Below are 24,112 nucleotides of genomic sequence, written 5' to 3'. Positions count from 1 at the left end.
CATGCGCACACTAAATTTCTTCAGTTTTCTTCTCTCTCCTTGAAAAGTTAAAGTGGCTAAACTAACGACAAGAGTTCTCAATCATCTACTTATGCCTATATCAACTATTAGCATTTCTTGATGGTTTTAGCCTCGTTACATCAGTTACTTTATGACAGTGGTTTACTTCAATAAATTATTCTCATGCAACTCCATCTTTTCACACGGATGAACCGATCATACGTCTTTTTAAATATACAGCAATCGACGCAAGGTCTCGTAAAGTCTCGTGAATGGACGGAAAATGTATTTTCAACACTGAGTCAGTTGTTTCTCAAATTTTATGCTCAGGAACTGAGGATGCATTCGACAATATATGTCACATTTCCGTTCAAGTCAACATTTGCTCTTTAATCTAGATTGTGCAAGTGCGATTACAGAAAAGCAACTAGTAAAACATGCATATGTTTCTTCAACTTTAAACGTTATAGGATATTTAAAAAGAATTACAACATAATCTTTTATAAAAGGTTGCCTGTGGCGAGAAACTACATTAAAAGCTTATTTCGTATTTTCCAAACGGTTCCATAAAAGTCTCTCAGCTATCACTCTTTGTAATGCTCAGAACTGTGTATTGATATATGCTATGTAAAATTGTTTATTCCATACTAGGAACATTCAGAATTTCCATCCAAAGTCGATCAAATGTATGTAACAATGTTAGACATTAACACAGAGTACAATAAAATTGGCCGCTACTATCCATTCTATGCGGAAGGATTATGTCACTGAGTACTTTTAAATACTTTTTTAAAAATGCAAAATAATGATAATCATTGTGTGCTTCAATGCATTGCGTGTAGGCTCTACGGCACATACAAATAATTCCATAAGCTTGGGTAAACCGCAACACATTGAAAAATCACAGACTGTATTGGGCATGTCCGACAGGCTAGAGGTTTGGTCCATGTTTTCACTGACTTAAATAGCTGCAATGTACTAATAACAGCCTAAAGTTGAAATATATTTTGTGCTTTCAGCTAAAAGTCCGCACAATAAACAACATTTTACTTCACTTCACGTTAATCACAACATAAAATAAGTAAATGACACAACAAGTTGAAACGTTCAGGTTTTGTTAGTAAAAAGGCCAGATAAAGTTTGTGAGACAAATTAGCCAGCGTTTTAGCTATACACTTTCATCCCGTCGTAGAAACTACAAGAGCCATAGCCGCACCACTGACAAGAAGTTGTACAATTGGTGTGAGTGGCATCCCAGTATTCCCAGTATTACACAGATCAGTGTCGCAGCATTGCTGACAGATTTTGGCTGTTACACCTGAAATATTTCAAAAGGCAAATTAATACTCAAAGTTGCACTCACGAAAGACGACATTCAAAAACAATAAAGAAATACAATACATTAAAATTACAGAAAAAGTATGTTTCTTAAATCGCAAAATTCATGCAGAGCTATGCTTATGACAAGTTTGCATTTTTACAACAAATTTCTTTCGTAGAGTCAGCATAGCTGGCTATCCTCTCTTTAAAACCGATCACCAGTAGAATTGTATCATCGTGTTTATTGACAGTATGCTGTGACACGCAGATCACTTATGAAATCGAACTTGAACATTATGTTGATTTGGCTACGCCTGATTTCCAATGTCTGCAAACCCTGCCATGCCATGTTTTTAAGTAAAAGGTTCTTTGACTTTTTGGTTATTGAACAACTCTTTTTAAGAGTGGGGATTTTGTCTGTGATGTCTTGAGTAGGTGAATATAGGTGTGAATATAGATGAGTTCGAATCCAATCGAAAATCTACAAAGTCATTGCAGTACTTACTTTGCCGATTTATTGTTGTGGTCAGAATAGCTATACCCGAAGACGACTGAATCTTTCGTTCAAAAATTTGTAGACCGAAAGGTTACTTGTGTGAGGGCGCTCCAACATTCGAACACTTTTGGAGTGTGAGACGTTGCTCTTACAGGACTGTTGTATGACAAAGTGCCAATTGCATATAACAGTAGCCTGTTTTGACATGAAAATTTACGCAGCCAACCTTACTTCCTTGTTCCAATAAAATTATCGAATAACAGGCATACAGATTGTCAGAATCGGCCAAGATGCCAAAAATAAATATTGTTTCGACTTCATGTTATCAAGCAACGTTCCTGGTCGACGCACACCATCTCTTGACGATTTTTAACACAGTTTAAAATCCATGAATCTGGTTTCCTGTCATAGGAAAAGTGAGCAATTTTGTCTAATTTCTTGAATGTTTTCGCTGAAATAAGTTTATTCTTCCGTACCAATTTATGCTCTTCCCATGGCGGAGCTCCCCCTTGGGGGGGAAGAATTTACAAGTTTAGACTTAACCATGGTATATGATCATATTAAAGTCTAATCAAATATTAAAGGGAAACAACTATTGCTATATTTCTTCGTCAAACTCTTAATCAACTATATATTCCTTCGGCATAAGTGATACATCTAAGTATGTTTTGATTTCATGTTGAATGGGTATGTGATCACTAAGTGTACTTTTCCAAGAGTATCAACACACGACAACAACACGATTCGAATTTCAAGAACTTTATCCTGAATATATTGATTTAGGGAAAGTGGTACGCAATTGGAGAAATGAACGTAAAGTTACCCAGACAAACGACTGCTTTTCATGCATTTTTGTCAGTGGGGCCATGCTCTGACGAAAATAACATCTGGAATTAATAGTTAAGCAGGGTTGCCGGTAAGCGAGTGATGCGCAATGCTCTAACTGAAAGTGGAAGGCCCTTGTAACAGCCCTTATTCCAAACTTGCATTATCAGATCGGCAAAATTGACTGGTCCCTTGTCAATATTGCCAGTCGACAAGTTTGCTTAGTCCCTCGCTTTTTCTGTTAATGCGTCATACCCCTACCAATCACGACCATAGGAAAGTAGACACATATATATTGTGGTTGTGTCCCAATATTTCGCTTCATGTAAAGTTTTGACCTGTGTAATATCGACAAAATGTTGCCTTTTTATTCTGTTTGTATATTATATAAGCACTTTTGATATATTGTTTGTTAGAAAATATATTTCAAACAAGTCTTTGGCCAAGCAGACATATTTTGACACCGATTTCACGGTAAATTTGCTCAGTTTGTACATTATGGTTTGATCTCAAAGGTATACCGGCTAGATAGATACTCATTTGGGACTGAAGCACCCAATGGATGTACATTCGTCTTTAATTTGTACACTGACACATTTACGTGGTAAATATCGCACGATTGAAGTAGTAGCAAGTTCACACTATCGAAATTAATGGGTAGCATTACTTTTGTAGGGTATAACTGTATATTATATCGTCAAAAAAAACCGAAACGTCTCATGAAAAGCTCAAGCTTAGCTGTGAAGAAGTTTTTTTTGCACACTGACGTTCTCTATCTGTGACGAAATCGTACCGTTGCCGCGAGCGATTTTTCTCTGAGCATGCGCACACTAATTTCTTCAGTTTTCTTCACTCTCCTTGAAAAGTTAAAGTGGCTAAACTAACGACAAGAGTTCTCAATCATCTACTTATGCCTATATCAACTGTTAGCATTTCTTGATCGTTTTAGCCTCGTTGCATCAGTTACTTTAAACATATTTATCTTTCAATGACAGTGGTTTACTTCATTAAATTATTCTCATGCAACTCCACCTTTTCACACGGATGAACCGATCATACGTCTTTTTAAATATACAGCAATCGACGCAAGGTCTCGTAAAGTCTCGTGAATGGACGGAAAATGTATTTTCAACACTGAGTCAGTTGTTTCTCAAATTTTATGCGCAGGAACTGAGGATGCATTCGACAATATATGTGACATTTCCGTTCAAGTCAACATTTGCTCTTTAATCTAGATTGTGCAAGTGCAATTACAGAAAAGCAACTAGTAAAACATGCATATGTTTCTTCAACTTTAAACGTTATAGGATATTTAAAAAGAATTACAACATAATCTTTTATAAAAGGTTGCCTGTGGCGAGAAAATACATTAAAAGCATATTTCGTATTTTCCAAACGGTTCCATAAAAGTCTCTTAGCTATCACTCTTTGTAATGCTCAGAACTGTGTATTGGTATATGCTATGTAAAAATTTTTATTCCATAGTAGGAACATTCAGAATTTCCATCCAAAGTCGATCAAATGTATGTAACAATGTTAGACATTAACACAGAGTACAATAAAATTGGCCGCTACTATCCATTCTATGCTGAAGTATTATGTCTTTTTTAAAAATGCAAAATAATGAAAATCATTGTGTGCTTCAATGCATTTCGTGTAGGCTCTACGGCTCACTGTGTGAAATGTTGTACATACAAATAATTCCATAAGCTTGGGTAAACCGCAACACATTGCAAAGTCACAGACTGTATTGGGCATGTCCGACAGGCTAGAGGTTTGGTCCATGTTTTCACTGACTTAAATAGCTGCAATGTACTAATAACAGCCTAAAGTTGAAATATGTTTTGTGCTTTCAGCTAAAAATCCGCACTTTTCACTTCACGTTAAACACAACATAAGATAAGTAAATGACACAACAAGTTGAAACATTCAGGTTTTGTTAGTAAAAAGGCCAGATAAAGTTTGTGAGACAAATTAGCCAGCGTTTTAGCTATACACTTTCATTCCGTGCTAATTATTTACATCAATTCAAAAGTTGGTGAATTTCAAATGGGTTGTGATTTCGCAGATTACTTCGTGCTTTCCTTACGCAGTGAGTTATTGAACAACTTTTTACATGAAATACGCTGCAATTTTTGAAATATCAGATGCGTTTGCATGCGATTGATAATTTTAGATAACATGTCTGCAAACAGCGAGAAAATACACTTCACAAGCTAGACTATCATTTTGTGGCTATCGTAGAAACTACAAGAGCCATAGCCGCACCACTGACAAGTAGTTGTACAATTGGTGTGAGTGGCATCCCAGTATTCCCAGTATTACACAGATCAGTGTCGCAGCATTGCTGACAGATTTTGGCTGTTACACCTGAAATATTTCAAAAGGTCAAATTAATACTCAAAGTTGCACTCACGAAAGACGACATTCAAAAACAATAAAGAAATACTATACATTAAAATTACAGAAAAAGTATGTTTCTTAAATCGCAAAATTCATGCAGAGCTATGCTAATGACAAGTTTGCATTTTCACAACAAATTTCTTTCGTAGAGTCAGCATAGCTGGCTATCCTCTCTGGGTGGCTAGCTTTTCTACACAAAACAAATATATATATATATATATATATATATATATATATATATATATATATATATATATATATACACAACATACCAACATACACATATCAAGTTATCCCTATAGTATGACGTCACATGACAGTTATATGACTACGGTGAATCCATATTCCACATGTGGTGGATAGGGACCTGGATTGCTTTTACACGTAAACAAAATTCAGCTGTTCAGAATTTATTTTCAAATCCCAGAAACGCAAAAGTGGGAGGGAAATGAAGCGTACGGAAATATGGAGTATTAAAATATATGTGTAAAATACAAAATACAGTCGATACTAGAATTTGTATGAATTTATGTATCTTCGTCGATGATTTGCGATTGAAACGTTTGATTTCTACACCACTGACATTTTAATACGCTATGTTACCGATATTTTGTGTTGTCTACCTCGTCAAAAGAGCCCCTTTCAATGCATCAAATAACATGATAAGAATAGATGATAACCAAAGACAAGTACCAATCATCCCTGCAGCAGTATAAATGTTTTCTGACGCAACATTGACGGATTTCAAGTTCATCATCAGGATCAATGCAGCCAAATACCAACATGAACTGATCCGTTAGCTCAGTTGGTAGAGCATACCAACTGAAATTGGTGGCGTGGGTTCGAATCCTACATAGGTCATTTTTTCAAAGCACCAAAATTTGCAGTGTACAGACAATCAGATATATATATATATATATATATATATATATATATATATATATATATATATATATATATATATATATATATATATATATATATATATATATATATATATATATATATATATATATTGCTCAATTCAAGGGGTTTTATTTACTCGTAAAACCTTGGTCACCAAATTCCAGAAGCGAATGACAGCACCGTAGTAAAGTACTTTCCAATCAAAATTGAACATAGACATCTGGTACGTTTTAATATTCAAATTTGGCAACACAGAGGAAACCAGCTGCAACACAAAATCTGCGGTGGTACAAACATAAACAAATGTGCCCTAGGGCATTTACAGGATGTTCCATTACATTGGAAGGCTGATTCAGAAATAAAAGTTTTAATTCATATCCTAAACATGTTACATTGACAAAGGGGAAGGTAGACGTAAACAGATTGAAAACGAAAATATATCAGTTATGGGCGGTAGTTTTTAAGTTTGATAAAACCCTCGTACTCGGGCTCTTCTGGCATATAAAGTCCAACCCTAGGATAAAATGTCTCGACCTGCGGCCTCGACATTTATCGTTGGGTTGGACTTTATATACCAGAAGAGCCCTCGTATTCGGGTTTTATCCTATACATATAGTTTGATATATAGATATAGATATAGATATATTTGTGTCTCTGTCTTTGTCTCTGTGTGTCATTGTCTTATGTCTTTGTCTGTGTGTCTGCCTGTGTCTCTTTGTGTGTCTATGTGTATGTCTTTGAGTCTGTTTCTGCCTATCTCTGTCTGCTGTACTCTTTCTTCAACTTGTATGAAATATATATACTAATTTCGTTACCTTCACTTTTTTCCTCCACACATCCGTTGACACAGCTTGATTCACTGATGCAACTTCTGACGAAGGTTAGAACAGTTCCATCAATTTCGCCCCGATTAACCTACGGAGCAAGAAACGAAATGACATCAAGGACCACTCTGTATCATGCCACGCAATACACACAGTCATATTTACAGCCAAAGATACATTGATTTTTAACTCGACACTAAGACAGACAGAAGACAAGTACACGGAGACAGAGAATGGGTACCTTACTGGACCTACCGAGCAACGGGGATTGGTGATAAGAGAACTGCAATTGCTACCGCTGTCTTCAAAACTCGTCTGACAGCTAGTTCCACTACAACTATAGCACCTTAAGGCGATGGACACTTTGCAGGCAACGCCTGTTTGAAACGAGAAAATTCAAATTAATTACATCACCAGCACCAGCACCAGCACCATCATCATCATCATCGTCTTACCATCACCACCACCACCATCATCATCATCATTATCAAAAGGTATTGCAATTATTTTAAGTACATGAACATATACAGACATACATACATACATGAATACATACATAAATACATAAATACATACATGAATACATGAATATATACATGAATACATGAATGAATACATGAATAAATACATACTTACATACATACATACATATTACTTCAAGTACAAAGTAATAATCAGTTCGGGTTATGTCTGAATACTGTAGTGTAGGATTGACCGATCCATGTTATCAGTGAACATCACTCGCGAACGTCATGAATAATTAATGTTACATCTGGGTTTGTAGATCACAAGTAACATCACAGAACGGCGCATATCAACCACTACTTACCAAGGATTATTAATATAAACTTGACTCGAGACATTGCTATCTTGCTTGTCAATCGATAATATGACGGCTTATCCTAAAAATAAATAAAAGGCTGATTTAATATCTGATTTCTAATTCACAGAGCTCTCTGTCTCTTTCTGTCTCTCTGTCTCTCTCTGTCTCTCTCTGTCTCTCTCTCTCTCTGTCTCTCTCTCTTTGATGACAGAGGGGTTGCAAGCTTATCTAAATTCAGTCTGATAATCTTATCTAACTGATAAGGAATATAGCTGTAATTTTTTACTGTTCTATTTTTTTTCTAAAGAATGTTGTATTACAAAGTCATAGTAATTTCGTTGCATTACATTGCATTACAAAATAATTTTCAATGTCATTTCCACTACTGAATCCAAAAAAGCTGATTAACATTCCATAGTATCATGATTGTTGCCCATATTACGTATATTACGTAGTGCTGACATGTTAACACTAGCTGTAACGTTTTATATTCGAGTAGAAAAAATCTATCGGAAGAACGAATGTAATGGAAGGTACACAACCATTATTACTTGCGGAAATCAAAGGAAAAAAGAATAGTAATGCTTTGATGACCAAGTTTTTGGTTCGTTTTGATCACTATTAAATGTGATCGGAATGCATAGTTATAAAAAACAATAGCTGTATTTTGTATTTGCTTAAATATGTGAGTTGATTATTATATTAACAGTTACTAAATTTTAAAATATAGCGACTTCTTTAATGTACTGAGGTATCTAATTACAACTGAACAATGGCTCGCACTAATGCATACCTCGACACAGAATTAAAGTTTTCTGATTTACGTTACCGTATAAGTTGTTTCTTCATAATTAGGAAACTTGTATTTCAATTGTTGATTTTAAAAGAAAACATTCAATTGCACATAATTGGAGGGTGAGAGATCGTTATGAAAACATTTTGAAGAATATAGCTGAAAAGATGCAATGACCAGGTTTCGAGAAATTTTGATGCATAGGGTCGATAAGAGAAAGAGATATGCAAAAAGATGAAAGGCTTCGGGTAAATTTGTGAAATCGAGTTCAGAGGTCATCGAGGTAACGTGACATTTTTTTTCGAAAATGTGTATCCCATAGTTACCCCCATATACCAAAAATCAGACATCTAGCTTTAATGGTTTGCCCTGAGTTAGATATATGCATATTTAATGAAGCATGTGATGTAGCGTCATAACGTCTCCCATCATACCAAATATTGAGTGTATAGCACTTTTGGTTACTGAGTTATGGACATATATATATATATATATATATATATATATATATATATATATTATATATATATATATATATATATATATATATATATATATATATATGTATATATATGAGGTCAAAGGTCATCAAGGGCATATGACATTTGTCAAAAAAATTGTATCCCATAGTTATCCCTGTATACCAAAAATTAGACCTGAAGCTCAACAGGCTTGTCCAGAATTAAATATGTGCATATTTAATGAGGTACAGGATGTGACATCATAGGTCTCCCATCATACTAAATATGAAGGGTGCTGCACTTGAGGTTACTGAGTTACGGACATATATGTATATTTTAGGCCAAAGGTCATCGAGATCGTGGGACATTTTGTCAAAAATATTGCATACCATAGTTATCCCTATATACCAGAAATCAGACCTCTAGCTTCATTGGCTAGCCCAGAGATAGATATGTACATAATTAATGAGGTATCGAAGTGGCTGGTCATGTGACATTTGTCAAAAAAATTTGCTCCCATAGTTATCACTATGCACCAAAAATCAAACCCCTAGCTCTATTTGCAAGCCCAGAATAAGACATGTGCATTGTAAATAAGCTGCAGGAAGATGCCAAGGTCAAAGGTCAAGTGGCATCCCCAAAAATCTTCTTCTCAAAATCGGCAGGGCCTATGACCTTGATATTTAGCATGAAGGAGCCTAGCCCTGTGGTCTACAAAAATTTAGAACAGAATTTTGATGGATTAATTTTTATGCAAATGAGGTCAATTTTAAAGTTTAAATTAAAAATGGCCGCAAGGTTAAGTGATCTATTGTTATGGTCATGTAATCAAAGAATTACTTGCGCGGAGTTTTACCTATGTGGCAATTTGGGGAATAAGGGTTAGTAAAAAGTCTCTCATACCAAGAGCTCCTATAGTATGAATGTAACGTATATATAATACACTAAATAAGAATCACTGGGTCATATTTTCATCCAACGACCTAACAGCACATAATCCACAACTGTTAGTAATCACACAAAGCAATGATGAACGGAACTACTGCAAAACATTAAATCTACTAAAAAGACAACAAGAGACTACTGAAATGACTATGCTTTTACTATTTTGGCAATAATAATTATAAATGCAATATTTTACAAACACGTTGACGGACACCATTTTAATGAGACATCACAAGCACTCCGTAGACAAAGTTTGGCTAAAAAGTCATACCCATTTAAAGCGGCAATTTTCGATGCCAGTTTTTCGCATTAGTGGAGTTCTCCTCCCAGTAAAAATCCTGGCCAGTACGATGTTTGATATCTATAACACTAATTACAAACTGATCTCGACCTTTTGTCACCTTTGCTAATCCTGTAAACAGAGTTTATACAAGCGTTTCGGATTGACGGTCGGTTCAAATCGCCAACGGTCATTGATTCCCCACCACCAACGCTAGAATTTCCTAAAAAATCGTCTTCCAGTTGCGTTAGAATTGGAATATAACCACACAGCGATCGGCAGCAGCTTCGCGCTGACCGCGTCGTAGTCTGTCTGCGTTTTTGCTGCCGGTAAAAACTATAAAGTGGCATTTTCTGGAGCGTGTTCCCGCGTGTTGCCTGTTTGATGTCCACTTACACAATGAACGCCTCCACAGCTTCGCTCCCTTTTAAAGGGGGTTCCGCCTTTAATCCGATACAAGAGTTAATCACGTAGTCAAAATCACTATACTATTATATAGGGCTCAGCCCTTGGTGTCGCGCCAGGTGTTGAGATTAAAAATGTTATTTGTATCGATTCATGATTAGTGATCGTAAAGGATAAAAGAGAATTAATTACTACTTTCTATATACGTTTTTACAAGTATGACCGTTTTACCCTCATGAAAACAGTTTACGTACACGATGATGTCAGACCCAGTAGGTAGGCCTATAGATTTTCTGTATTATGTGTAAAAAAGTTTGACATAAATTAGCAATTTTTACCATAATAACTACCTATAGTGTTTAACAAGGGACGTCTTGTGCCATCATTAACGTTGCAAGAGTAACTGTACCGCCCAACTTCCGATATATTGTAAGCTGAAAACCAGCGTTACGTCTGGACGGGCAAATTTTGTACCAAGTTATTGACACAGAGGGCGCTTTTCTAAGATTCCATCCAAGCATTCTTAAGCATTTTTAAGGCTTAGGGACATTTGGAATGATGACAGAAATGACTGGCTTCAACAATGGGAAATAATTGCAAAATTAGAGGAGGTACAAATAGACATGTGCAAGAGGAAATCAAAACAGAGTATGAAACACTCCTCAAGCTATTCCAGATTCCTGGAAACAAATCATTTCTTCAACATCCAAAATGAAGAAAACTATGATATCTTAGACTTAGAGAATTATGGTCTGACAAAAAGTGAGGTCAAAACCAAGTCACTTTATTGGAAATTAGTTGATAAGAAATGGCATGCAGTCAGAGGTCAGATTGGTCAAAAATGGGCTGAGAATCTAAGTCTTACTGACAGTTACAAAGCTACTCTATTCAGCCGTCTTAATTCAACAGAAATTGTCAGCAATTCAGTAAATGATTTAAATTGGAAGATTTTCCATCGAGGCCTAGTCACAGGAAGCTTGGCCAAAACTTTCAATTTAAGTGATGGGAAATGCCATATTTGTGGCCAAGAAGAAACACTGGAACACATCTTATTTGAGTGTAAATATGTTAAAGAAATCTGGCAGAAATGTATTTCTTTCTTTGTCAGAAACCACAACTTTGATAATAATATCAATATCAAAAGATTAGCAATTGCAGGAATCGAAAATGATAATAATGCAACATCTGACATTATTTACTGTATTACTTCCTTTGTAAAATATACAGTTTGGAATATTCGAAATTCGGTTACTCTTGATGGGATTAAAGTTTCCCTTCAATCCTATGTCATGCAATTGAAATGTCATCTCTCCTCATGGATGAATACATTGTATTTCATTTATAAGATGATGAACAAAACTGAGGATTTTATCACAAAGTTTTCAAGCCTTGTAAGACTGGAAGGAGAAGAATGCATCCTGAATGCATTCATATGATGATCTTTGTAATCAAACAGCTAATTATTTGTTTTTTCACACAAGACGCATTGTAATTTTAACGCATTCACAGTTATGTAGATTTGTTTTATTTGTGACTATGTTGAAATAAATTTATCTTTTTCAAAAAAAAAAAAAAAAAAAAAATTCTTTGCGAACGTTCTCGTTCATAAGCACGACAGTTTTCTCTCTTCTTTTATGTTTTAGGCGTGATAGTACCGATATTTTGTATAGGGTGGATAATATAATTACTCGCTAATAAAAAACATATACTTTATCAATGGCATGTCATAAAATAATAGCAAGCACGTTTCGAATTTGTTTATATTTACGAGCGCTCAAAAAACCATGGCGGCGCCCACGAAAGTAGGGTACACTTCCGGTTACTCGCATAGTATGTTATGAATACGCGCATGCGTAGTCAGTAAGCCGCTGGCTCGACTATTAACAAAAAACCTGTTTCATAAAAATTTCACGTTCACATTCATTTTAGTTTAGACATAACTTAGTTCGGGCCTTCAGAAGAACCTACTAACAAATTTGAGAGCCTGAAGAGAAAACTATCGATTGATCAAAGTTGAGAAACTGATCCCTAACATTTTGCCTAGTATGCAAATGTCATCAGCCTTTGAGAACAAATATGACGCCATCCCTTGGAATTCCACTGCTTAAGTACTTTAAGAATAATCAACATTTCCTCGGTCAAAATTTTGCCGGTCTCAAAACAGTCATTTGATGTGAAGTAGATCTGATAAGTACACGGGAGCAGTGACATTTAATGCCTTGTATGTAATCAGAAGAACTTGCATTGGATCCTGTATTATACCGGTAACCAATGAAGTTCCTTTGGTGTAGAGGTGATGTGGTCAGATTTCCTTACCCTTGACACAATCTTAGCTGCAGTGATATGGGCATGTTAGAGTGGCTTGATGTCCTTGAAAGGTAGTAATTTATACCTTCCTGTCGCAGTGGCCACTCCCCGGCTAAACCGAGGATTTTTAAGTTCTGAACAGCCAAGTAAAGGATCCGGTTCCACATTGGACACGGCCAGGTCGTTGCATACATTCCTAGGTCTTTATCAGTATTTGTATTTACCCTACAATTATTCAGCTGTGCCTACTCTCCTGTCACTATAAGACGCCATCCTTCATTGCCAAAAATGCCCCGCCTTGGTTTTGTTCGGTGACTACCAAACACAGCAGTGTTGCGGGTTTCTTTATGTTTGCTGTGAACGGGATTTCATCATATTTTACTTTTGGGAATAATTATTAACACTCCTTCTGTAAGATTTAAGATAAGCAGTGTTTGCCAAGCAATCCTTGTATCCTGCCTTGTTTGGATGACGAGTATAAATCAATCAGTAGTACACATGCAAAAATAAACTCTGCGATGGACATTTTGATAACGCTGCATGAAGTCGCCAAGTCGATTGCTAAGTTGCACGCAACGCAGTGTGTTACCATGTAGTAACGGTAACCTTTACCCACCAATGTTTCGGACAGACATGCTATAGGTCAAAGATTATTTGTTTAACGAGCTACGAAAATTTAGATTTCCATACCAAATATCTATAACTGTGAAGCCTTGTCGACCTTTAAATCAGAACTACGTGGTTATTTTCATGAAATATTGTAATGAAGGCTCTGACTTAGACTAGACATTTTTTTTCTTTTGTCTTCGCAATCTTCTGTTCTCCCATTCCATATGTGTTTTGTTAATTTGACGATTTTGTTCGTGAATTTTTGCCTCTTTGCTCAGGAAGGCTCTGATGGAAATTACAATTACTGTTTGCGATCAGATTACCCTACTTAAATAAAGTGTAATAATGATAATAAATAATAATAATAATAATGTAGCAGATTTTTAGTTCGATATAGTTGAACCTGATACAGTCTCGATTTTTGGTGTTCAGTGATAAGAAATAATACTTGCTTTGCTTAGCTACTTCAAGCAATAAAGAAATCCTAGCCAGTATTTGAAATTTCTTAGACTGAGAAACAGAAAGTGGAAAGGGATTTGCTCACAAACAATACGGATGACTTTTCGTTGTTAAGCTTATTGAGTTGACTTTTTATTCTGTCTTCGTACAATGTGAAAGCAAAATGCCGATTTCTGTATACGCTAAGCAAGGTAATATGACTAGAGTTTGTGCATACGGCAACTTGAGATTATAGGCAATGACATTTCCATAAAGATGCATACAGCCTGACTTTTGGGGATAGGTTGACACTTTATTTTCAAATTCACGAAACGCTTGTTTGTATTATACATCTTACGTGGCTGGAGCGCCTAATGAGCCGAGCAGTGATTATTCGTACAATGTCACCACACGCCTTCCTTCCGCTTTCCACCGCCAGTTCAGGGGAGGCGCTACGTAGGACTAAAGGCTTCTAACAACCTGTGCAACTACACGCACGAACAGAGCGCGAGATAAATTCCACCAATCATCCAATTGGTGCCTTTAAACCTTCCAAATGAGGGTGAAGCGGCACTCCCGAAAAAACGCATTGTGCTTCATGCACCTGTAAATGTGAACACATACTCGTTTTATTATTCATCTCATACACAAACACAATTAATCCGGCATCATATTATGCATTGACAGTGCCACTTTGTACATCAGTGGTACAAATGTAGCACAATCTATATGATGGGATTCTTCAAGTATGATTTCGTTGTAAAGGGTCGTTTTGGAAGGAAAGGTCTTACAACTGGCAACCCCCAAATTTTAGGAAGGGCACTTTTCACGTTTCAAATGCAGCGTGAATTCCACTAACTCTCCCCTACCCTCCGCATAAAGAATAAATACCTCTTCATTCTGGAGCGAGGGGAAAAAATCTCACCACTGCTAATACTGATGTCGATCCTGACGTACACTGTGTGCATTAAGGAGCAATGAGTTCACGCTCAGATTCGAGACTGCAAATGCTCTCAATCACGACTATAACCCGGAGGGAGGTTACTTTTTCACATATGCTAATTTTATGATGAACGCACAGTCAAAATGTGTACAGAAATTTTGCTCAACAATCATGTGACCATAGCAATAGTTGTTCAGCAAGGAACGTATCATTTCTGCAAATAATATTTTCATTATGAATGAAGCATCAATAACATTAAATGATAAAGGAAAACTTTTGGACGTTACAACTGTTTAAATAACAAAAGAAAACATGTCTAAACAGTGCTTGTGAGCGTCAATTTCACTCGCCGTCAGTAGTCATCAATGCCATGCACGTACGTCAAATTTTGATCAGGGGAATGCCATGTTTAGAGAAATTTTACTTTTTACAACGGGACTGGAAATTAAGGATCATATTTAACACGAATGAGCATCGACTCAGCTCGTCAAAACAACTGAAAACTACTTTTATTTTGCTAAATTATTATTTTATTGTATTTTTTTATTTTTTACACAACCGTGGCGACGTCTTTTCGTTCCTTAAAAGTAAGTAATCCCTCATCCCGAAAGCACGAATTTACTGATATTGTAGCAGTATTTACAGTGTTGTTTATCTCAACTCTACCTCCATACAAGCACAAGATATTTACCCATTCAGACAATGGCTGTGCAATGCTTTCCAGACGGAGATTACATCTTACTTTGAGCTAATGATCGATTAAGGTAGAACGCGCCTAGAGGACAGATAATTCAGAATCACACATTTTTAGAATTCTTTCCCGATCTACCACTTGTTGGGGCTCATTGTAAGCTATTGGAGGAAGGAAAATTTTCACTCTTATTTTTTTCGCAAATCCAACAATAAGTTTCCCGATAGAGTTAACACAAAGATGGAGGCCATGTTGAATTTCAAATGTCGCAAAATGTTTGGTAATTTGTTTCACTAGTTCAATACTTTGCACTCTGACCCAGGATTTCTATTTTTGATTTAGTAAGAGAATGTGTTAAAGTTAAGTATTTCAATTTCAACGCGCATACTATCTTAATGTAACGGTAGACATTTCTCATCGACGGCAAGTGTGCCGCAACCGCAACACAGAAGCCAATACATACTGCCTACGGAGAAATAGGATGTGAAAAAATGCAATGTTTGGAAAAGGGCCTGGGTGAAATATCATCGCTGGCGAACTTTCGACACTTCGAGGACCCTCCTAAAAAGCTAACAGACGGGTGTTTTAGTTGTACACACGGTGATCAGACACAGATTTACTTCCAGCCCTTTATATGGGAAAACCGTGAGTGAGACATGAAAACAATCACTTTTACGGCTTCTTTTTTTTGGAATACATTCAATCGCTCTGCACAAACTAGAATTTGTTCAAGTCGGCTTTTAGTTTGATAAAATGCAGTTATTTCAGAAGGTTATTACGCATCAATGCTACTTTTATGTAAACTCTTTGAGAGTAATGAGCGAAACAATCATATGATCTAAATCGTATTCACCAAACTGTGTGAACGCGCGGTGTCAGCGCATAAGTCAGGTAAATTCGGCATGCGTAGGTTTCAGCGTGAAAGGCATCTGTTCAAGTGTGGGGTAAACGGAACGGGAGCCCGTTTCAGTCACTAAACCACTGGCGGTGTCTGTATTGAGTCCCATTCATCGGTCACAGACTCGCACAAAGTGTCTTTACGAAGTAATTGTTCATAATATAATAAGTATTGATTTTTTTAACATGATAGAATTTCTCATCTATTTGATATCTTATTAAAATCAACCAAAGTTAATATTCAAGAACGAAAATGAGACAAATGCGACATCCAACGAATTTCAGTTCATCAAATTTAAATCACATCATTATTCCTTATCAGAGGCCCCTCTTTGTCTAGCCTTGGCCTGATAAACCTTAACAAGTCTAGTCTACTCACCTGTCGGCTTGCTGATGTTCTCGGCTTCGAAGGCGATGTTAATATGAACACTCATACCGCCTTTTATAGGACGCCTGCCTTTTTTGGCTACCGATGTCAACGCCTTCAAATCATACGAGTTTAAGGCATTGGGCCACGTTGACATTGATAAATGAGATCCAATAACACCACACGAACTTCCTCCTTGTGATTAAATCTGTGCATAGTTATTATCTACACTTTATCATTATTATTTTTCACATTTTCACGTTTTTTTCTGTCCCATTCCCTAATCTAGTAGTTTTTTTTATATGGCCCAAGTTGCGTACAATAGATTTTGTCAGGAGTAGAGGTACATGTAATCACATCAGTATCTCCATTGCCTGTTATAATAGGCACTGTGGATAATACCAACACTTCAATCTGTCGTCATGATTTACCGAGATCCCAATTCTGTTTTAATTTACAATGTGTGTCGTACATTTAAGTAGAAAGCAGGAAAAATGAATTTGTAGCGACACTGAGTAGGTTTCAAGAAATCCTTAAAAAGTCACAAATCCTTGTTAACTATGTTTGGCTAACAGTGCACTATTGAGAATCAGACGTCATTCGGCATTTCCCACCAAACGACTTGTTAGCAACTGGACTTTCAATTTTTTCAACGTTCGCTCAGTCCTTCTGGATGTTTGTAAGATTTGTTTGTAAGATTTCGTTTAGTGTTTTCGGGGATTTATTCATATTTCAAAATTAATAGCTTGAGTCATGAAGTACATTCGTGGTGACTAGATTATAGCAGAAATTCATAACTTTCAGGTATGCTGCAGCATAGTCGATGTAATGCTAAAGTAAACAAACCACGAAGGGTTTGCTTAAATTCGAGCAGAACTAGACGACAGTTTTACTACTGAAAAAGAAATATGAGCTTTTTTGGTAACCAGTTTTATTGCGACTGCTTACTTTGCATCTCTGCATCATTTGAAATTCAACCGCTCCTTACCGATGGCCTCGCGGAGGCGGAACTTGAATGTAGCTGAAATCGTATGGCAGAGTAAGGCTGGCATGCTTCTGCATGATTTTTTTTTCAAATCTTTCTAGATATTGTGTCTCTACACCTTTGAACACTTATTTGACAGAGACTGATTATCATCACTAGTGAAGTTAGCATGCATTTGTAACTCGTTTTGTTAGAGTAAATATATCATACATACCTCAGTCAACGGCAAACATTCGTACAGATAATCACCAAACGTTGTCGAAATTTAAATCTGGTGTGTCCGTCGAAGAAGGGTTTTAAAGTCAGGAATGTGTCTGCCTAGCTGTCCTACCTTTTATTTAGAAGTTTGTTGTTGTTGATAAAACACTATTCGAAATTTCAAATTGCGGCTATACCCTCTGTTAACTCTATGGCAATATATTTTTCAATTAAAAATAAGATGGTAAAATATGGTTTACTCCATTGGATTTAAGGTGGGTCGTCAAAATAGTCAAGCAGTAGACAAGAGCATTTCAGGGTCACGATATCTGTTCTCAATGTGCTTTCTATACCCAATGCTATGCTGTTTTTTTCCGCCATTACATTCTTGAATCAACCTGTAAACGCGGATGAATATGCGATGGTCTGGTAGGAGACTGTCGGGTATGGGTTATATCAAAAGTTGTAAAAATTTGGGTCGAACTATTTAATTTCATTTCTAACAATCCAGTCTTTGTTTTTCTATCATCACATCAACTGCATTCATGATTATCAGAACTTTGCAATTTGGTACCGGATGGTAACTACTACCGTGGGTATGACATTGACACAAGTCGTAGTGTGAAGACTGTTCTCGGCAAAGTGTTTAAAATTAGGGGAATATGAAGATAAAAAATCTAGACTGGGTCAGAAAGAATGCATGAACAATTTACAGACTGGTCCCTCTTGCCTGATTTATTAGCCCACACTTAAGTGGCCAAAGTCGTCCTATATTCAAGTGACACGAGTGGGTCGTCAAAATAGTCAAGCAGTAGACAAGAACATGTCACGGTCACGATATCTGTTCCCAAGGTGCTTTCTGTACCCAATGGCGTTGGTATGAACTGTTTTCTCCGCCATTGCATTCTTGAACCAACTGTAAACGTGGGTGAATAAGCGATTGTCTCGTAGGAGACTGTCGCGCATGGGTTTTATCGAAAGGTGTAAAAAATTTAGGTCGAGCTATTTAATTTCATTTCTGACTAACCAGTCTTTGTTTTTCTGTCATCAAATCAACTGTTACAGTATTCTTGATTATCAGAACTTTGCGATTTGATTCCGGATGGTACCAGAAACTGAGAGTATGACATTGGCACAAGTCATAGTGTGGAGACTGTTCTCGGCAAAGAGTTTAAAATTTGGGGAATATGAAGATAAAAAAAAAAACTGGACCGGGACAGGAGGAATGCATGAACAATTTACAGACTGGTCCGTCTTGCCTGATTTATTAGCCCACACTTTTAAGTGGTCAAAGTCGTCCTATATTCAAGTGACACGAGTGGGTCGTCAAAATAGTCAAGTAGTAGACAAGAACATGTCAGGGTCACGATATCTGTTCCCAAGGTGCTTTCTGTACCCAATGGCGTTGGTATGAACTGTTTTCTCCGCCATTGCATTCTTGAACCAAAGTTACTGTAAACGCGGGTGAATAAGCGATTGTCTCGTAGAAGACTGTCGCGCATGGGTTTTATCGAAAGGTGTAAAAAATTTAGGTCGATCTATTTAATTTCATTTCTGACTAACCAGTCTTTAATTTTCTGTCATCAAATCAACTGTATTCTTGATTATTAGAACTTTGCGATTTGATTCCGGATGGTACCAGAAACTGTGAGTATGACATTGGCACAAGTCGTAGTGTGAAGACTGTTCTCGGCCAGGTGTTTAAAATTTGGGGAATATGAAGATAAAGAACAAGTCTAGGTCAGAAGGAATGCATGAACAATTAATCGACTTGCCCCTCTCACCTGATTTATTATCCCGCGCTTTTCAGTGGCCGAAGTCGTCCTACATTCAAGTGACACGAGTGTTACAACTGCAATTATGTTTGTGTGCGCATGCGCGTGTTTCACTGTCTACAAGATTGGGTGACCGATGCGCAGCTCCTCCATCACGGAATGTGGTTGGTGCCTACGAGGCTTTACATAACTTCCAAATGAAATATTTATTTGCTCACACTTATTTCCGTATTTTCAAATTTCTGTACAGATTTCATATTTTAAAGTGTTAACCCAAAAGGGGGAAACAACCCTCCGTTGCTACACACACTAATTCATTGCCTTTTGTTTTATATATCGATATTCAGTCTTCCTGAAAGTTCAGCGATCACTACAATCATTACATCTTTTTCTGGAGTTCAAGGGCAGATAGATAAAAAGTTTATTTCGTCCATTTAGCCCTTCTCTAAAATTTAATTAGTGATGAGTCACACGATGTGTATATTTTATCTGTTATATCCCGCTGTTCCACACTCTATGTCGACAAAGCATATTGCGGACGGTGGTGACTATCCATGCGTTTAGAATATTTACCATCGTTACGGCGGCATTCGCGAAGTTTGTTATTGTTTTCCAACTCCTTGAGACAGAGTGCACCTTCGTGACGGGTCAGACTCATGGATTTGCAATACTTTGATGGTCATAAATGGGGTTTTCATCCTTTAGTTTTCGAGAGAATGAAGCAATACTTATGATTTTTCCTATAGAGTTCACAAAGACGGTGGTGGTCATTTTGAACTTCTCTAATAGATTTGATTTGGGATGATTTGTTTGTACGACCGTAAAATTTGCCAGGTGACCTGTGTCTTGTACTCGTGGTTATGGACAAGAATGGTTTAAAGTATCCTTGAACAATATTTTGACAAAGTATAAGTTTGATACATGTAGTTGAGCTTCTACTAACATCAGACTGGTCACAGAGATGTCATGCACCTCCTAAGATTTTGAAATTTACTGCATCCAAGTCTCGTTCAAACGCAGCGGGATTCGTCTTAATGTTCACCGAAAATGGCAGTATTCATAAGATAGCGCGAGGCCGTACACAGCACGTACAGGCGTTACGAAATAGTGTGTCAGATTGCGTTGCCGTTAAAGTAAAATGCGCCTCGGGAACAAATATTCGGACTTTAAAACCTTGTCAATAGTTTTTGGTGTACAACCTAGGGATGAAAATTTTAAGTTCACATGTAAAAAAATTCTCTCGCCGGCATATTTTTTCGAAAATGTAAAATGCAGTAATGTTTCAACATTTAGTTCCCTCCTATAGTTAACAGTGCGATTTCGGTCACTTGAATTTCAAGTGTTGGACAATGTTCGGTCATTCGTTTCAAAATTCATAAAACGCTTGTTTTTATTATTCATCTTGTCTTCAGGATTTGAGAACCAAATGAACCGAGCAGTCATTATTCGTACAATATCAACATACACTATCCTTCTGCTTTCCACCGGCAGTATAGGGGAGGCGCTACGAAGGCCTAAGGGCTTCTTACAGTCTGTGCAACTACACGCACGTACAACGGGCGAGGTATATTTCAATAATCATGCAATTGGTGCCTTGAAACCTGCCAAAATGAGCGCGAAGAAGGCACGCGCGCAAAACGCTTTGTGCTTCATGCACCTGTTAACAGTCCGTGTTGTGGAACAGGCTTGATTTTGGCGCACTCGAAATTATATCTCACTCTATTGAAGACGGGTAATATTATTACACAATTTAAATGTTTGTCATGACAATTGACGTCAATGTACTTGACTAGAATAGCGTTTTTAAAAGTGCATGTACCTGCAAGAACTTTAATTATGGCATTTCATATCAATTGATTTATGTTGACATTTATGACAAGACAGTTAATAACAAAATTCTCATACAAAATTAGTTATATCTTGTGGTATGGTTGACATGACTTTACTTGACCAGAATAAGGAAGTTAGAACGATATAGGAGTGCTATTGTTGAAATTTAACCATAATATCGATATATTTCCATAAATAAACTGTGATGTTTACCTCTCTTTCGCCTTGATTTCGTCAACTAGTCGCTCTTTTGGTCTCATTTCCTTCGATTTCCTTTTATAGAAAAGTCTCGTAGAAGGGTTATCTTAAAATATGCAGAATGAGCACATGTACCCGGTCATCCTATGTCAATGGCATATTAATATTAGTGTAAGCAAGCTGCCCCGATTAATGTAAACACATACTCGTTTATATTGTTAATCTCATACACAAACACAATTAATCTGGCATCATATATAATTAGAGGTTATAAACGGTTAGCGAGGGTATTTGGTTGCGGATATAAGACCTCTGGGGTGAAAATTAGCATATTTGGCGGGAAATAATCACCGAGCGAAGCGAGTATTGAAGTTAAAACAAGTGGACAATTTCGTTATTTAGGACCGAAGTTGGAACGGCAGTTCAGGAGCGCCAAGCCTCATACAAACTCTACAAAAGAATGTTTCAGAACGCGCCCGCGTGCACAGTTGCATTCATAAACTACGGTTACGCAACGCATCGATATCGCGATTAGACATCGAACTTGAAGAATTTTTCTTTAAAAAATAAATAAAATAAAACTTTAAAAAATTGTGGTGTTGTTACACAGACTCCGCTGCTTACAGAAACTCTTCATATCTTAATTAGTCAAGCTGCACTAGCCTAAAATTTAACGATCAAAACAATCTGAAGTCATAGACTTGTTCGACATTACGACGCGTTGAACTCTCAAGTTGGCGTTCGAAATTTGCGCGAGCTCAAAAATGTTACGCGGCGCGCAGGTGTTCTTGTTGAGAATATAAACCCCGGCTCCAGCCAATCAGATTGCCGCAGTCCAGCCAAGCATATTATAATTAAAGCATAGACAGTGACCATTTATATAACAGTGGCACTAATATAGCACAATCTATGGGATGGAATTCTTCAAGTATTATTTCTTTGTAAAAGGTCTCTGTGGAAGGGAAGGTCCTACAATTGATATCATATTTCAGACAAAACCCTCACATTTTGGGGAGAGCATTTTATTTGCGTTTCACGTGCAGCGTGAATTTCAAAAGCCCTCCCCTATCCCCCGCATAAACCAGATATGAACTGAATATGCTCACGTGTTTTACAGCAGGTTCATTATTAGTAGTACGCTTCACAGAACAATGAGATATATGTTATCACTATATGTAGCAGGTGTTTTTAAAACTTCCCACAGTACTCTCAGAGTTAAATCACTAATTACAAAACTTTATGTTATATGCGAATGAGCTGTCAATTAACTTGACACTGCTCACTGCTTTATGGGACAATTAGATATCCATCAGATCAACATTTGTAGCACGTTTTATTTAATTTAATGCTGTAATTTTAGAGTAATGTCACTTATTACAAAGTTCATTACATTTGCAAATAAACCCTACTCTAACTTGACACTGTTCAATGATTCATAGCACAATTAAATATTTATCAAATCAATTTCTGTAGCACGTTTCACAAAATTTTAGTGCCGAAATTTCAGAGATATAAACCTAATTACAAAATTTAATAAATATGCAAATGAACCCTTAATTAACTTTATACTACTAAATGCTTTACAACACAGTTAGATATCTGTCGTATCAGTATGTGCAGCAGTTTCATCACATTTGATGCAGTTATTTCGGAGTTATATGACTAATTATAAGACTTCATGGAATATGCAAATGAGCTAATTATTAACTTGACACTGCTCAATGCTTCTCAGTACAATTGGATATTTATCAGATCAACATCTGTAGCAAGTTTCATCAAATTTAATGCTTTAATTTTAGAGTAATATCACTAATTACAAAGTTCATTAAATATGCAAATGAACCCTTAATTAACTTCACATAACTAAATGCTCTACACCACAATTAGATATCTGCCGGATCAGTATCTGCAGCAGATTTAATGACATTTGGTGCAGTTATTTTGGAGTTATATCACTAATTACTAAACTTCATAAAATATGCAAATGACCTATTTGTTAACTTGACACTGCCAAATGCTTCTCAGTACAATGAGATATTTATCAAAACAATATCTGTACCCAATTTCACTGACTTGGGTGCCGTAATTTCAGAGTTATATACCTAATTACAAAGTTCATTAAATATGTAAATGAACCCTTAATTAATTTAACACTACTAAATGCTTTACACTACAGTTAGATATCAGTCGGATCAGTATCTGCAGCAGATTTCATCACATTTGGTGAAGTTATATCGGAGTTATATGACTAATTACAAACCTTCATAAAATATGCGAATGAGCTATTTATTAACTTGACACTGCCTAATGCTTCGAAGTATAATTAGATATATATCAGATCAATATTTGTTGCAAGTAAAAAGTTCATTAAATATGCAAATGAGAAGATAATT

General features: G+C 36.5%; 1 protein-coding gene across 1 annotated transcript; it reads right to left on the bottom strand.

The window, feature by feature from the left end:
- Positions 1 to 3,843: 3,843 nt before the first annotated feature.
- On the bottom strand, positions 3,844 to 16,784 carry LOC139148074 (prostate stem cell antigen-like). The gene is made up of 5 exons (XM_070719365.1): positions 16,746 to 16,784; positions 7,604 to 7,676; positions 7,030 to 7,151; positions 6,766 to 6,865; positions 3,844 to 5,011 (listed from the first exon to the last, which is right to left on the bottom strand). The coding sequence occupies exons 2-5, from the start codon at positions 7,635 to 7,637 to the stop codon at positions 4,866 to 4,868; spliced, it is 402 nt and encodes a 133-aa protein (XP_070575466.1). The 5' UTR covers positions 7,638 to 7,676; positions 16,746 to 16,784; the 3' UTR covers positions 3,844 to 4,865.
- Between the last annotated feature and the right edge of the window lie 7,328 nt (positions 16,785 to 24,112).

The sequence above is a fragment of the Ptychodera flava genome, chromosome 2 (genome assembly GCF_041260155.1).
Source record: "Ptychodera flava strain L36383 chromosome 2, AS_Pfla_20210202, whole genome shotgun sequence".
NCBI lineage: Eukaryota > Metazoa > Hemichordata > Enteropneusta > Ptychoderidae > Ptychodera > Ptychodera flava.
The sequence above is the reverse complement of the archived record's forward strand: the minus strand, read 5'-3'. Positions and strand labels throughout refer to the sequence as shown.